This window comes from Mesocricetus auratus, unplaced genomic scaffold (assembly GCF_017639785.1).
Source record: "Mesocricetus auratus isolate SY011 unplaced genomic scaffold, BCM_Maur_2.0 Super-Scaffold_4256, whole genome shotgun sequence".
In the NCBI taxonomy this organism is placed as follows: Eukaryota; Metazoa; Chordata; class Mammalia; order Rodentia; family Cricetidae; genus Mesocricetus; species Mesocricetus auratus.
In genome coordinates, this window is record NW_024429182.1 from 16,448,521 (window position 1) to 16,462,344 (window position 13,824).

The 13,824-nt window shown below is 52.2% G+C and overlaps 2 protein-coding genes across 4 annotated transcripts in view; one reads left to right on the forward strand and one right to left on the reverse strand.

The window, feature by feature from the left end:
* Positions 1-2,430: 2,430 nt before the first annotated feature.
* On the reverse strand, positions 2,431-10,958 carry Sfxn3 (sideroflexin 3). Its single transcript, XM_040743888.1, has 12 exons — positions 10,818-10,958; positions 9,805-10,624; positions 8,506-8,669; positions 7,835-8,005; positions 7,298-7,396; positions 6,936-7,011; positions 6,703-6,788; positions 5,662-5,789; positions 5,436-5,485; positions 4,609-4,658; positions 3,875-3,922; positions 2,431-3,646 (listed from the first exon to the last, which is right to left on the reverse strand). The coding sequence occupies exons 3-12, from the start codon at positions 8,664-8,666 to the stop codon at positions 3,550-3,552; spliced, it is 966 nt and encodes a 321-aa protein (XP_040599822.1). The 5' UTR covers positions 8,667-8,669; positions 9,805-10,624; positions 10,818-10,958; the 3' UTR covers positions 2,431-3,549.
* Positions 10,959-11,134: 176 nt separating this feature from the next.
* The window catches only part of Pdzd7 (PDZ domain containing 7), a 20,241-nt gene continuing 17,551 nt past the window's right edge, over positions 11,135-13,824 (forward strand). Inside the window, exons 1-3 of one of the 3 annotated variants that reach the window (XM_040743836.1) lie at positions 11,136-11,262; positions 11,594-11,784; positions 11,892-12,280. In XM_040743836.1, coding sequence (XP_040599770.1) covers positions 12,055-12,280 — 226 coding nt within the window. In that variant the 5' untranslated portion in view covers positions 11,136-11,262; positions 11,594-11,784; positions 11,892-12,054. Of the gene's footprint in view, positions 11,263-11,593; positions 11,785-11,891; positions 12,281-13,824 lie in introns of all 3 variants that reach the window. The other 2 variants (XM_040743838.1, XM_040743843.1) reach the window with 2 other exon arrangements.

Below are 13,824 nucleotides of genomic sequence, written 5' to 3' on the forward strand. Positions count from 1 at the left end.
CCTTGGCATGACAGACAGGATGGAATGAAATTGAAGCTGGTCACCTAAGTGTTCCATATTTAATCAAGAATGAGGCTATTTACTTATGTCAAACTTTAAAATTCAACATTGGAAACTCCCTGGTGGCTGAGACTTTTTGTTTTATTTTTGATAGGGTACTGAAGACTGAACCTAGGGTTGTGCACATGCTGGGCAAGCACTCTGCAACTGAGCTATACCCCACTTTTTAGTTTTTACTTCAAGACAATCTCTCACGGAGTTGCTCAGGCTAACCATGAGCTTCCTTAGTGGCTTTAGTAAAAGATTTGTGTATAGTTGTGGACCACCGGTTTTGCTGGTCTGTAAACAAATTGGACCCAGGGAGGTGTTCCTGAATGTCACTGGGACCAGGTTTAGCAGGTGGCAGGAGAAAGGAAACACAGTGGTTGGAAGTCACAGCTCAGCTGGAATCCTGCTCCATCAATTTTCTCCGCTTTTGTCTGAGACAGAGCTTCTGTAGCCCTGGCTGTCCTGGAATTCACTCTGTAGATCAGGCTGGCCTCAAACTCAAAGATCTACTTGCCACTGCCTCCCAAGTGCTGGGATTAAAGGGCGCACCACCATGCTCAGCATCTTGTTGCTATTTTTGTTTGTTATTTGAAACAGGGTCACATGTGTCCCAGGATGGCCTCCAACTTGCTATGTAATTGAAGACCTTCAATTGTCAACCAGGTATGATGATGAGTGTCCTTAAAAACCCAGCACTTGGGAAGCAGAGGCAAGCAGGTCTCTCTGAGTTCAAGAGAGATGCTCTATGCTATCTGGGGCTACATAGTGTCTTAGAAAAGAGACAAAAACCCTTATCCTCCTGCCTCAACCCCCAAATGCTAGGATTACAGGAATGCAACCCCATGGCCACTGATGTGCAACTTTGGTAATGTCTCTAAACTCATGTCTTTTCTAAGAAAGGCAGAATGTGCCTGTCTCAAGTTTCAAAGATCAACAACTAAAGGTGTTGGCTTCATTGAGGCTGGCACCACACGACGCACTCAGGGGCTGGTGTCAGCACTCTTCCCACACAAGTAAATTGTTACCCCAAGACGAGTGACTCAGGCCCACTTGATGTGGGACTATTTAACCCTAAAGATTTCACCCAACCACTTATTAAAAGCTGAAAGTGGGCACAGAAGGGCTCTTTCCTTGCGTGGAGTGGGGTACAGATATTGTAGTAACTTTATCTTTTCTTTTTCTTTCTTTTTTTTCTGAGACAGGGTTTCTCTGTGGCTTTGGAGGCTGTCCTGGAACTCACTCTTGTAGACCAGGCTGGTCTCGAACTCACAGAGATCCACCTGCTTCTGCCTCCCGAGTGCTGGGATTAAAGGCGTGAGCCACCAATGCCCAGCTATTTTAGTAGCTTTAACCATGGTAATTTCCTTGTATCTAACAAGGCAAAGACTCCAGGAAAGAAAGCAATAGTAAATGACTCTTCCCAGCTATATGCAGGAACAAGTTTCCTACCTCATCTCCAGGGTGGGAAAATGTTATAAAAGTAAGGAGGTTAGTGAGATGGCTCAGGAGATAAAGGTGCTTTCCTCCAAGCCTAACAACCTGGGTTCAATACCTAGGACCCAATCACACACACACTGGTGTGCGCATGCATAGACTGGAGAACCCTGGGTTCCCTGACAGCTTCACTTTGGGGGGAGCATGAAACCGTTGTCCTCCTGTCCCCTCTCTGGAGGTTTCCTACAGACCAGAGCTCACCACTCCACACCAAAGTTCCTTAAAGAAACTAAGAAGCCAAGAGCTTGAATTAATAAATACATGAGCAGCCCTCTCAGTGAAGAAAGAAAAACACACTTTCTTCTTCTGAGGGACTTGGTGCTGGTCAGAGGACCCGCTTTGTAAAGTCAGAGAGCCCTCTGCTGGGAGATGAGGCTCCCTACAGGGAAGAGTTTGGGAGAAGGAAGGGAAGGCTGAAGGCAGGATCTCCTGGTCACTTACCTAGACACTTGGGGCATGGAACAAGTGAAGATCAAAAACTAGACAGGATTGCAGTTTATTGACACCATGACATGACAGCTGTTGTCACTGGAAGTGGTTAGTGAGAGCAGGAAGGTGGTCTCAGCGGACATCACTGGGACCTTTCCACCCACCCCATTCACCTTTTCAGCTAGAAGCCATGGATTCAGAGTGGAGATCACTACTACCCATGCCATTCCTAAACCCATCTTCTGTTTCGTCCATCTATTGAGGCCTGGGTTCCTCCTCTTCTTCAAGTTAAAGGCAGAGAGTGGGAAGAGTCATGTGTCAAGAAAGAGATGGGCTGCTGTCGGTGGTGGCGCACACCTTTATTCCTAGTACTTTGGAGGCAGAGGCAGGCGGATCTCTGAGCTTGAGGCCAGCTTGGTCTACAGAGCGAGTTCCAGAACAGTTAGAGCTACAAAGAGAAACCCTGTCTGGAAAAGCAAACAAAAGGAAGGAAGGAAGGAGACAAGAAAGAAGGGAGGGAGGAAGGAAGAAGGAAGAGAGACAGGAGGAAGAAAAGGGCTGGAGATGTAGCTCAGTGGCAGAACACTTTCCTAGCGTATGTGAATCCCCGGGAAGGAAGGTGGCCAGGAAGGAGCTGAGGTTTGGTGGATGTCTAAGAAACACAGAAGTACCTGTCTCGAGATTGTACGTGTGAGGCCTGTGCTTAAGCACCATTCCCACACACCAGCCCCCTAGAAGTGGGGACAGGTGGTGGCAGTTCGTGACGGGGAATGCCTGCTTTGCCTGTGTGCCTTTCTGATTAGGGAAGGAATTGGAATTGTGGGATTTCTGTTTCAAGTCATGACATCAGAATAGACCAAGAATGCCTAAAACTATCCCTAAAGCACCCACACTGCAGCGTGGAGGGCAGTACAGGCTACCACCATCCCTTCATTCCACTAGGAGAGAAGACAGGAATGGAGCCATTCTAGGATGTGGGGCACAGCAGGCGTGAGCCCCTTGTCACCCTGATCCCAACACCACTTCCTCTGCCAGCCCAGATCCTGAGCCAGGTTTTGGAGCCACCTACTCAAAACCTGAAGGATTGGGCTCTGTTTGTATGGCTGGTGGCTCTCAGTGCTGGTGGCTCTCAGTCAGTGTTCTGGGATTCTGGGGCTTCACCTATATCCAGAAGGGTAAGATACTGTCAGGTAAGTCTTGGCCAGAGGAACAGTTTAGGGAAGGAAGTGTCACCTTTGTGACCTGGCTTGCTGTTAGGTGGACAGGAGACGGGTGGGAAGCCAAATATTAAGACATCCTAGAAAAGCCTACCAAATATGTGAACACTTCCATGTGTGGCATACGTATGTCTGTGCTCACACGAGCTCAGGAGGAATGGGTTTTGTGACTTGCTCTTTGAAACCAGAGAGGAGAGGAGAAGCTTACAGGACTACCTCCCCCAGGCTGAGGGGTTGCTGGTCTCAGTGGCTACTCCCCACTTAATCCCCTGACCCAGAAGATAAACAAGTGGTAGCATTGTTAGGTGGCACCCAAGAAGCAGCCTGAGGAGGTAAGGAAAGGGGCAGGGGCCAACTCCCCTCAAAGCCCCTTGTTGTAGTAAACCACCTCGATGCTGGGGTGTTGAGCTTGGATCTGATCTCTCAGCTCCGGCTCCAGCCTGGTCACACGTATGGAGCTGCAACAGAACAGCGCAGGCTCGATGGATGTACCCTGGGCTCAGCACCTCAGTCCCAGGGCCCGGCTTCCCCTCGCTCCCAGAATCCTCTCCTGGTTTCAGAAGGGCTGGCTCACTGTCATTCATTCCCCCAGCTCCCACATCACCCGTGGGCCTCCCTGGCCTCCCAGGCACAGAGATGCGGCATCCTGTGCAAGGATTCTGGTCCGGTCCAAGGGCATCACTCACCTTCTCTGGGGGAACAGGGCACAGCACAGGGGCGTGGCGAATACCAAGCTAGGGAAGAAGAGCACGGAAACGCCTGTGAAGCAGGCCTGAGCATCCTCTCCCGGCACCCCACCTCATGGAGACGTCTTGGGGAGCTTTATCCCAGGTGTAAAGGTTTGGAAATGGACCCAAAGGACCATTTAGGAGTGATAAACTCAGTCCCGACATTAGACTCTGGGTGAGGAAAGCACCTCACGAGCATTGATCCAAAGCCCCGTGATTAGAAAGTGACAGAATCAGGATAAAATCGGGGCTGGAGAGATGGCTGCTCTTCTGGAGGACCCAGGTTCAATTCCCAGCCCCCACATGGCAGCTGACAGTCATCTGTAACTCCCAGGCTCACACATGGTGCATATTCATACACATCAAATAATTATAAAAGAATAATATTTAAAAGACAAGTGTAAAACTCAGTAAAAAATGTTTTAAAAAGGGGGGAATAAAATCTGCTGGACCTCCTGGATTGTGCCAGAGTTTATTTGCAAGGTTTTCTCTAGTGAATAAAGACTGAACCCCTCACCAAACGGCAAGAACCCCTAGGACTCTACACACACATGTATTATGCACTGTGAGTATCTACATCAACTGAATGTATGACTGAGCAATGTGTGTAAGCTCCTGAAAGGTGATAAGCGCCCTCCACACTCAGAATGATAAAGGCTCTCCAATGGCCTAGCAAACCTTTGCATACTTACCAGAAGCCTACCAGTCCCACCTGCAGGGGCGCTCCCAGCCAGGGGCGGTGCTGTGGGGAGACAGAGACAGCAGAATGGTTTGTGTCCCATCGAGGCTCCCCACCATGGTTCTAACCCATCAACTCTGCCTCTGAGCCCTTGGACATCTGGAATGTTTCTCCCTGCCGCAGAGCCTTGGAACTGGCTGTTCTCTCTCCCTGAAACACTCTTTGTCAGACTCTCCTTCTTCTTTGGATCTTCCAAGGCCTATCCTTGCCTAAATTGTTCCCCAGAGAGTCGCAATTATAATGCCCCACTGGTTTCCTACAAAGCACATTTTGTAACTACAATGATTGTTTACTGTTTTTGTTTGTTTTGTTTTTTGAGACAAGGTCTCACTGTGTAGCGCTGGCTGACCTGGAACTTGCTATGTAGACCAAGCTGGCCTTAAACTCACAGAGATCCACCTGCCTCTGCTTCCAGACTGCTGGGATTAAAGGTGTGTGCCGCAATGCCAGCCCTATTGTTTCTTACTTAGTTAGTTTCTGTAGACTGCACGCCTCATAGGGACAGGGTCTACAACCATCCTAGTTCTGTTTAGCATGTCTGGTGTATAGTCAGGACCTCACATTTATTTGAGAATGGATGATTCGATGAGTGAGCTGGAGCCTGTATTCCTGAGCCTTGCTTCCCTGTCATGCTTGTGCATTCATGAGAGTGTGCATGTGTGCCTCTTAGTGGGGGACACAGTGAGTGACACCACGAGAATGCAATCAGGCATGGCAATGACGGTCATCCCTGTGCATGTCAGAAACCTCTGGACAGAATAGTGAAAAGTGACTTCTTACCTTCAGGAAGTCTTTCTTCTCCAGAGCGTTCATGATCACTGGAGGAATGGCTGAGGGGCGAGCAGGGCAATGAGAGTTAGCGAACTCTGGGAACTGACAGAAGACCTCCCTCCCGCCTCCTCCCATTCTTCCTGGACCTGGTGACTCTGAGCTGTCAAAACCCCTGAGACCCTCAGCCCATCTTCTCTCCTAGCTTCCCGAGCTCCACCAGACATCTCCATCTCACCCATGGCAGGAATCGCCATGCCGATTCTCGATATCACCACCTGGAAGATTCCCTGTTTGGCAGCAGTCACCGAGTGGCCAAGCCTCTGACCTGCCTCATCAGTCACTGGAATGCCCACCTGCAGTTCCCTAAGAAGAGAAAGAGGCTCGGGTCAGAAGATCTCTGGAGACCCCTTACCTTCCCCCATTCAAAGGCTGGTTTTGAACAGCCCCCAGGTGTAGGAAAAAGCCCAGAGAGAAGCAGACAGGTGTTGTGCAGCCCCGCCCAGCCAGGGAGCAGGGGGAGGTTGGCCACGCTGTGTGGGTTGAAGAAGGTGAGTTTGAAAGGAGGGCTGGGTGTAGAGTAATTCCCAGAGTATTGGGATCCAGCATGACAGGAACAGCTATCTTGATCATAACTACCAAGAATCACCCTGAGTAGTCCAGGTAGGGCTTTCTCCACACAGCATCCCAGATTAGTATACATAAGCAAAACTGTTAAGAATGTTATTTGGACTGACCATTTAATCCTAGCACTTGGAAGGCAAAGGCAGGCAGATCTCTGTGAGTTCAAGGCTAGCCTGTTCTATATCATAAGTTCCAGGTCTGTATTGAGAAACCCTATCTCAAGAAGAAGGAGAAGGAGAAGGAGAAGAAGAAGGAGGAGGAGGAGGAGGAGGGAAAAAACACATATTGAGCTTTATGACCAAAGATACTGGTTGCACCACTGCCAGAAATGCGATGTTCTTGATGGTGGCATAAGACCCATCAGGATCCATTTTTGCTTATTGAAGTCACCTTCATTCTGACAATCATATACACCCCTCCTTCTCATTCAAGTAGTGAGGGTCTAGCCTTGCTGCTGTCCAACACCACGCCCCTATCAGCAGTTTCCCAGTGAAGAGCCCTCTGTGAAATCGTGGATCTGTCTGCACCCTTCACACAGAGTAAGCCAGGGCCCAGTGGCTCACATCAGTGATGGAGAGGACGCTCCCTGTACCTGCTGGTCTGCAGAAGTCGAGGGTACCTGGACATCCCTGTGCCAGGAGCCTGGGCCACTCACCTCTGCCTCATCAGGGGGATGTTGATGCAGTTGGCAGCGGCCACAGCTGCGAAGGGCACAAATCGACCCACTAGTGGGGGCAGGTGCTGGGGAGGAAAGGCGGGTTCAGTGGCTCTGAGGACCACGGGTGGGGGGTTCAGAGCGAACCTGGGGAACCTCTTGAGAGGGTAACAGGGAGGAAGGAAATGGGTAGAGGATTGATGAGAGGCCTGGTGGCATAAGGGAGACTTTACCTTGGTGAGAGATTTGAGTCCCAGAGCAGTGGCCACAGCCCCGGTGGTGGCACTCACATAGGCTGTTCCCAGCTGCCTGTGGAGGAAAAGGCCAGATCACAAGGAGAGCGGCAGGGTCCGGCATGCCTTTCCCTTAAGGACATCACAGGTGTCCAATGCAGGGGGAGTCAGAGGATAGCTTCATTGAAAGCCCCCCCTCTCCAATGTAAACTTCTGTAAAAGTCCTCCTCCCTCTTTAAACAGAGTGGGTCCCCCAGAACAGATACAAAAGGACAGCGTGCCCTCGGGTGGTGGTCGAACGTGAAGTTGAAAGGAGAGCTGAACCCCTGGCACAGGGGTCCACGAGGGGAGGGTGTTCTCACCGCACAGTGATGGGAGCATCCCCACTGCGATTGGAATAATTCACGATGGCATTGAAGGACTGGTTCACCCACTGCCAGAATACCACAGTCGGCGTCGTCCTGAGGGTGCGAGGATAGACTACTTATGTCTGTCCCTCACCGTATCCCCTGTTCTTGAACCCCACTGTTGCATGTGTGTGTGTGAGGGACTTGGACCCACTGGAACTTGAGTTGCAGAAAGTTATGAGCTGCCATGTGGGTTCTGGGATTTGAACCCAGGTCCTCTGGAAGAGCAGTCAGTGCTCTTAACCACTGAGCCATCTCTCCAGCCCCCAAACTCCCAATATTGAAACCCTCAGAGTTCCTCAAGAGGTACTTAACTGATGGTCCCAGAACTGGTACAACTTATACAAGTGGACACACACACACACACACACACACACACACACACACACACACACACTGTTCTTTGCCCAAAGGGGGGAGCAAAAAGGAGACTTCTAGTCACCCAGCCGTGTTCTGGAACACAACGCTTGAGGGGATGTGGGTAAGACTTGCCTGTAGAAGGTGAGCATGCAGCCCGTAATGGTCATGTTCATGGGCACTTGGGCTGACATGCGGCCAATCAAGACCACCTTTTCCCCTGTGTCCGGGTGGAATGCAGAGTCATACACATACTTGGCTCTCCATAGCTGGTCCTCCGTGAGCCCCGGGGTTACCACACCGGCCCTGGAGGAATTGGAAAGGAACCAACAAGCTGTTGTAGGGGTCAGACCTGCCCTTCCTGTCTCTGCTGCTTGCCTCAGGGAACTCTTGGCAAAGGACCAGGAACTTTACTACTCAAGCCTAGAGTAAAGGAGCTCCTTGTCTGTGGGGAAGGCCAAGGCCTCTCCTATGTGAACTTTGCTCTTTCTATATCCTTTTTAGTCCCACATTTTCTCCAGGGTCACAGTGATGGTGGTTTTCAAAGGGTCTGAAATGACTAGGGGCATTCCAAGAGTTATTCGTGAAGAGATGAGAGTTATCGCCCGTCTGTCTGCATAGGACTCTCTTTTGGGCCTCTTTGTCCTTGCAGAGTGGACAGCCCTGAGAATGGTCCTGAAAGGGGATCTGTGAATTGCAGAGCTGCTGCCTACCCATAAATTCAACGCTGCCTCCTCAACGCAATGTCCTAAGATCCTTTGAAGCGAAGTGCTGTGTCACTGTCATCTGGCTGGAGGCTGGCTCACCTGTAATTCTGCACAATGTTTCGGGAAGCTTCCAGCTGGTCCCCGGACAACAGCAGATTTCGAGGGTCAGTAACTGTGAAGAAATGCCGGGCTCTGCCTAGGAATGTGCTTTGGTCCCATCGAGGTTCCTGGATGTTGATACCCAAGGGCAAGTCACCCATCTTCTGCAGGGCAGCAAGAACAAGGATCAGGTCCAAGGACTCCACTTGGGGAAACTTTGGTGGCTCTGCCCCAGTCCCAGAAACTATAACCAGTTCTTGCAAGAGTTCAAGGTGACTCTAGACAGATAAGCATGGGTAAGGGTGCAGTTGTGTCCTAGGTAGTGTTTTAGCCAGGGACCTATAGCTACTGAGGAGGGGAGGGAAGACCAGAACTAAGAGTGTGTATAGCTTTCCTCACGCTGGCCTGGTGCAGATTTTACATGGTGAGGATTTACATTTGTGTGGTTGATTCAACAGCGGCAACTAATCCGGGGCAGCTATGTTGAGCTCCTGCTGTAGGAACATGGATAACACGCCCAGTCCCATTTCAGTTTCAGGCCCCAGCTGCTCTAAAGCCAAGGTTAAAAAAAAAAAAAAAACTTCCAAGGCTGTTTGGGAAGATGACAAAAGTCATCGGCCTCTCAGGCCCCTGATTGGAGGAGACCAGGATCATTAGCCACCTGAGGGCTGATCAGTACCACATCTCAGACAGACGGCTCAAGTGGCAACCATTTGTGAGGGGAAGAGCATGTACACATCCCCTTCAAACTCATTTGTTTCAACTCCTGCACAAAAACCCGGGACTCTCCTGGTCCTTGGTTGAATAGGGCTGACACAGACATCGAGGCAACTCTCTCTGAGCCATCCACTTCAGGAAAAGGCAAGATTAAGTGGATGCCCCTCCACCCAGCACAAAAAGGAATGCCAGGAGCAGCCATCTGGCTGTGTTAAACAAAAATCCTGCAGAATGACTAATCCCCTCCAACTCCACTTCCTCCCTACAGTAGACAACGCCCCTACCAGACTCCCACATACCCACACACAAAGACATGCACACCCTCTCCGGCACACAAACAGGTTAGACCCACACTATACACACACTAGCCAAGCAGTCAGAATACCGCTACACACACACACACACTCACACACTCAGCAATGTCTATCAGGTGCAGACATTTGAAAGTATGCCTACACACAGCCTCACCCAACCACTCCCTCCTTGTGCCCTGCAGATCCTAACAGACCGTGCAATGCGGAATCCCTACAAAACAGAGAGCGCCTTTCAAGGCAAGCCTCCCCTCGGACCCCAGGCACTCACCCCTACACTCTGAAGATTCCCAAGGCAGCAAGCACTCAGGCTTTCCGGGGTTTTCAGCCTCTAGCAGCTCGCAGAACCGCCTTCCTCACAGCTCTCTGCTTTCCTCCCATCCATCACCGGGACGTCACGAGTGACGCTGAGCAGCAGGGAAGGGCGGGGGCTCCCTAGGCTCGTTCGCCCAACCCGCCCCCGGCTTGGCAGAATTCCGGGGCAGTGGACGTCCTGTAGAGCGACTCCCCCAGACCAGGCCGTTGAGACCAGACCGGACCCAGTCGTGGGAAGCAGTTCTGGCGGCCTTCCCAACAAGAGAGAGGAGGGGAGGAGCCGCCCCACTTGTCTCCTTCGCTTGCAGTCCCTTGGCTTGCCTCGGGAGGCACCCGACCCGGCAGCACCCGGTCTAGGTGCACTGGGCACGGGTGAGCGGCGTGGAGGGCGGGCCTCTGATGGTGCGCCGCCTGCAGGGACTCGGGTTACGTCTTGTTTACTTGATGGCTGCCTTGGCAATGGGCCCTGTCTGCTTGGCCCCCTGGTCTGGTACTCCAGGATCTATGTACTCCTCTTGCAGATCCTCACCATTTGCATCCCTTCCCAGCCACATTCCTGAGGTGCCTGTGTCCCTCTTTGCCACCCAGCCCCCAGCTCCATGGTGCCAGCAGTTTCCTTACGCCTCTAACACTTATCCGTGCACAGACTGACGCTCCAGTCCCTGGGATGTGCACGGCCAGAGTCGCCCGTGATCTCTGCTTCTTGCATCCAAGCTGGTGCATCCGAAAGATTGCTCTCCTCCTGTGTGCTGGGGTCAGCTCCTCTGTCTTGCGGACTTTCCAGAACAGGGTGCCCAGAGAAACAATTTTTCAACTCAGAATGTGAAGAAGGCATTATACACAGAGACCACCCCAGAGACCACCGCCTCCTCCCTCCCTCCCTCCCTCCCTCCCTCCCCCCCCCTCTCTCTCTCTCACACACACACACACCCTTCATCCATTAGCACCCAGAACCCGGCCGCTGCACACCGAGACTCCAGCTTTCTTTCGTTCCTGCTCATCTCGGGTTCATGTTCGGCTCTTTTGCTTGTGACATTCTCCCACAGAGACCTCAGGAGTGACCACGAGAGAGGTGGCAACTTCACGAGCCCAGGAAGCTGGGGGGTGAGGGCTGGAGAAGACGTGATTCTAGTCGCCAGAGCGAGGCTCCAGAGCTGCCCTAAATTCTAAAAACTTGTGGGGTTCATAATTGGGGCGGGCAGAGCCCAGAGGTACCTGGCAGGTGACGAGCTACAATCCGGACCGGCTACCAAAGGTGCCAGAAAAGAGTGACTGGCGGCGTCAGCAGCCAATGGAATCCCAGGACGGTGCAGGCCAGCCTAATTCCCGCAGCCGCGCCGAGCGTGGGCGGGGTCCTTAGCTGGTTCAGTGTCTCGCGCCCGACAGCGAAGCGGGCGTCTGCACAAGCAACCAGGTGAGGGGGCCGAGTCCTGGAGGTAGAGGGGCAGGAGGGCCCACAATGGGGAGTCTGTTTTGGGGATCACAGAGATGCTCTGGAGGGTGCGGTCTCTGGTTTTGCACTAGTTTATCACCAGGCATGGGATAGGGTCTCGCAGCGGCTTCATCTCCACAGCTGCAGCCTGGAGCGTAGCGGTCGCTTGGGGGTGGCGGTGGGGGCCAGCTCGGCTGCAGCTGTCCCAGGTCCTGAAGTCTAGCTCGGGAGGCTAGCCTCTACCCGTATACACACACAGGAAAGGCACTGCTCTAAACTGTCCTGACACTCATTTTTCTTGTTCCTTTTAAAGTTCAAGAGCCTGCTGTAATCCCATCTCCACTCTCTGAACCTCAACTGAGGACTGGAGACCGGGTGAATGACTCCGTTGAGGGCAGCAATGAGGGGTGAAAGAGAGCTTCTCAATGGCCTTGTAGAAAAAGCTCCCCAAGTCCAAGATGGTTCTGAACTGGGCAGATTTCCTCTGGCCCCAGGGCGGGAGAGGTGAGGGGCCCAAGAAATGAGGAGTCAGGATGCTCAAGGCACGGGGACATGGAGTACTGGGGCGATACAGCACTCATGCCTCTCCCAACCCTGCTCTTCCTGCGCAGATTTGGAACACACACTTGTCAGCATTGAGAGTGAGGGCTTCCGCCTCGCTGAGACTCCAGCCCTACAGAGCACGTTCATGGAGCCTGGAACACCAATAACCAACCTTTGGAGGACAAGCAGACTCCCTCTGGACCTGTAGGGAAATGCCCCAGCCTCGCCACCATGGCACGTGGTTTCACAGTGGGCTTTGACCCATTGGGTCTAGGAGAACTCAGCTCTAGCTCTCTGAGCTCCCTCTCCTCCCGAGGCCATCTGGGCAGCGACTCAGGCTCCACAGCAACACGATACTTGCTGAGGAAGCAGCAGCGCCTGCTCAATGGGCCCCCCCGCGGAATCCGAGCCTCGTCCCCCATGGGCCGAGTCATCCTCATCAACTCCCCCATTGAAGGTGGGTGTGGGGCTCAAGAATGGCTTGGATGGGGATTTCTGAGGATAGCAAGGACCGATTAGGATGAGGGTTGATTAGAGCCAGTATGGTCAGGGGGATTCAAGAGATGGGAAGGGGATTGTCTTCCATTTACCCTTGCCTCTCCTCCAGCCAAAATTTCAAGGCTTCAGAGCTGTAGAAGGATCAGAGGTGAGGGATGGAATCATTGTATAAGGAAAAGATATAAGTTAGCCCCAGGAATGCACAAGGCAGAGTGCTGAGTCAGCCCCTCCATCCCTTGGTCTCTGCCTTCCTCCTGACACGTTTGCATGCACTTTAGGGAGTGAAGCAGGATGGAGGAGATCTCCCATTAACCAGCCCGTTGTGTGACCAGCTGGGTGCTGGCCTGTGGAGAGTCGGTGCCCAGGCTTCAGAGTATGAGGGGAAGGGTCTGAAGACACAGCAGTGTACGTTCAGAAAAAGGGAGGGGGACCAATAGGAGGACCGAGAGTCAGGCAGTGTACCCCAGAGCTGGTCCTTAGGGGGGAATGATTGTGTATGGATGCCTGACACTACGCCATTGCACACCAGTTCTGTATCTAGCCCGGTTAGGTCTTGCGGGGACCTGAGAGGTGAAACTCAGTGTTCACCTTTCGGGGATTGCAGCGTAGTCAAACTTAGAACACAGCAGCAAGAGCAGCTGGGGGGTTGCCAGTGTCCCCCACAAAAGTCGGAAGTGAAAAGCATGAAGCATGATGGGCTTGTGCTACAGCGACAGCTGTGAGGCGACAAAGAGCTTGTGAGCAAGACAGGACCTTGAATGCCGGGAGGGAGTGAGGCCCTGAGGGACTGGGCTTTCTGTGGACAGGACTAGATACGTATCTCTAGCTGTTCTCCTCTTTCTTAGCACGGTTCCCCTGGCTGGATCCCAGGCTGGACCTTTCAGGCCTGGCGCTTCCCCTGATGCAACCAGGAGTCTCTCTGATCCCTTCAGACGTCGCTGGGTGGGGTGGGGCGGGGTGGGCTGCCTGGGATATGAATGGCACCCTCATTTACCACCGTAGGTCCCACCCTCAGGCAAGCAGCAAGGCGCTACTGAGGTCACCATTGCGACTCCAGAAGGCAGGAGTGATGACTCCTTTTCCCTCTCCTAGTTAGTTCATTCATTTTATTGCTGCTCATTCATTCATCTGTTTATTTATCTAAAAGTGTTTATTAGATCCCTACTATGCATTCCTAGGAATGCACGGGTGAGAAGGCACTACGACATCCCCTGGTTACGCTTGCAGACTTCCAAAAGGCAGTAAGCGATGCCCAGATGAACAATAAGACACAAGATAGAAAAACCCTGAAGGAAAATAATGGAGACCAGTAGACATGAGAGTGTTCCTAAAGCTTTGGAGCATGCCAGAATTGCCTGGGAGGGCTTACTAGAAGGTGGATTGGGGGCGGGAGGAGCTGGTGAGATCGCTCAGTGGGTAAGGACACCTGCTGCCAAGCCCCATGACCTGAGTTTAATTCCCAGGACCCACACTGTGCTAAAGAACTGATTCTTGAAAGCAGTC

Coding starts and splice junctions, on each gene's coding strand:
- Sfxn3 (XM_040743888.1), bottom strand. CDS start 8,666: ATGGGTGACTTGCCCTTGGGTATCAACATCCAGGAACCTCGATGGGAC. Junction 7,012..7,297: donor GATGCTCCCATCACTGTGCG/GTGAGAACACCC, acceptor TTTCCTCCACAG/GCAGCTGGGAACAGCCTATG. Junction 4,659..5,435: donor AGAAGAAAGACTTCCTGAAG/GTAAGAAGTCAC, acceptor GTCTCCCCACAG/CACCGCCCCTGGCTGGGAGC.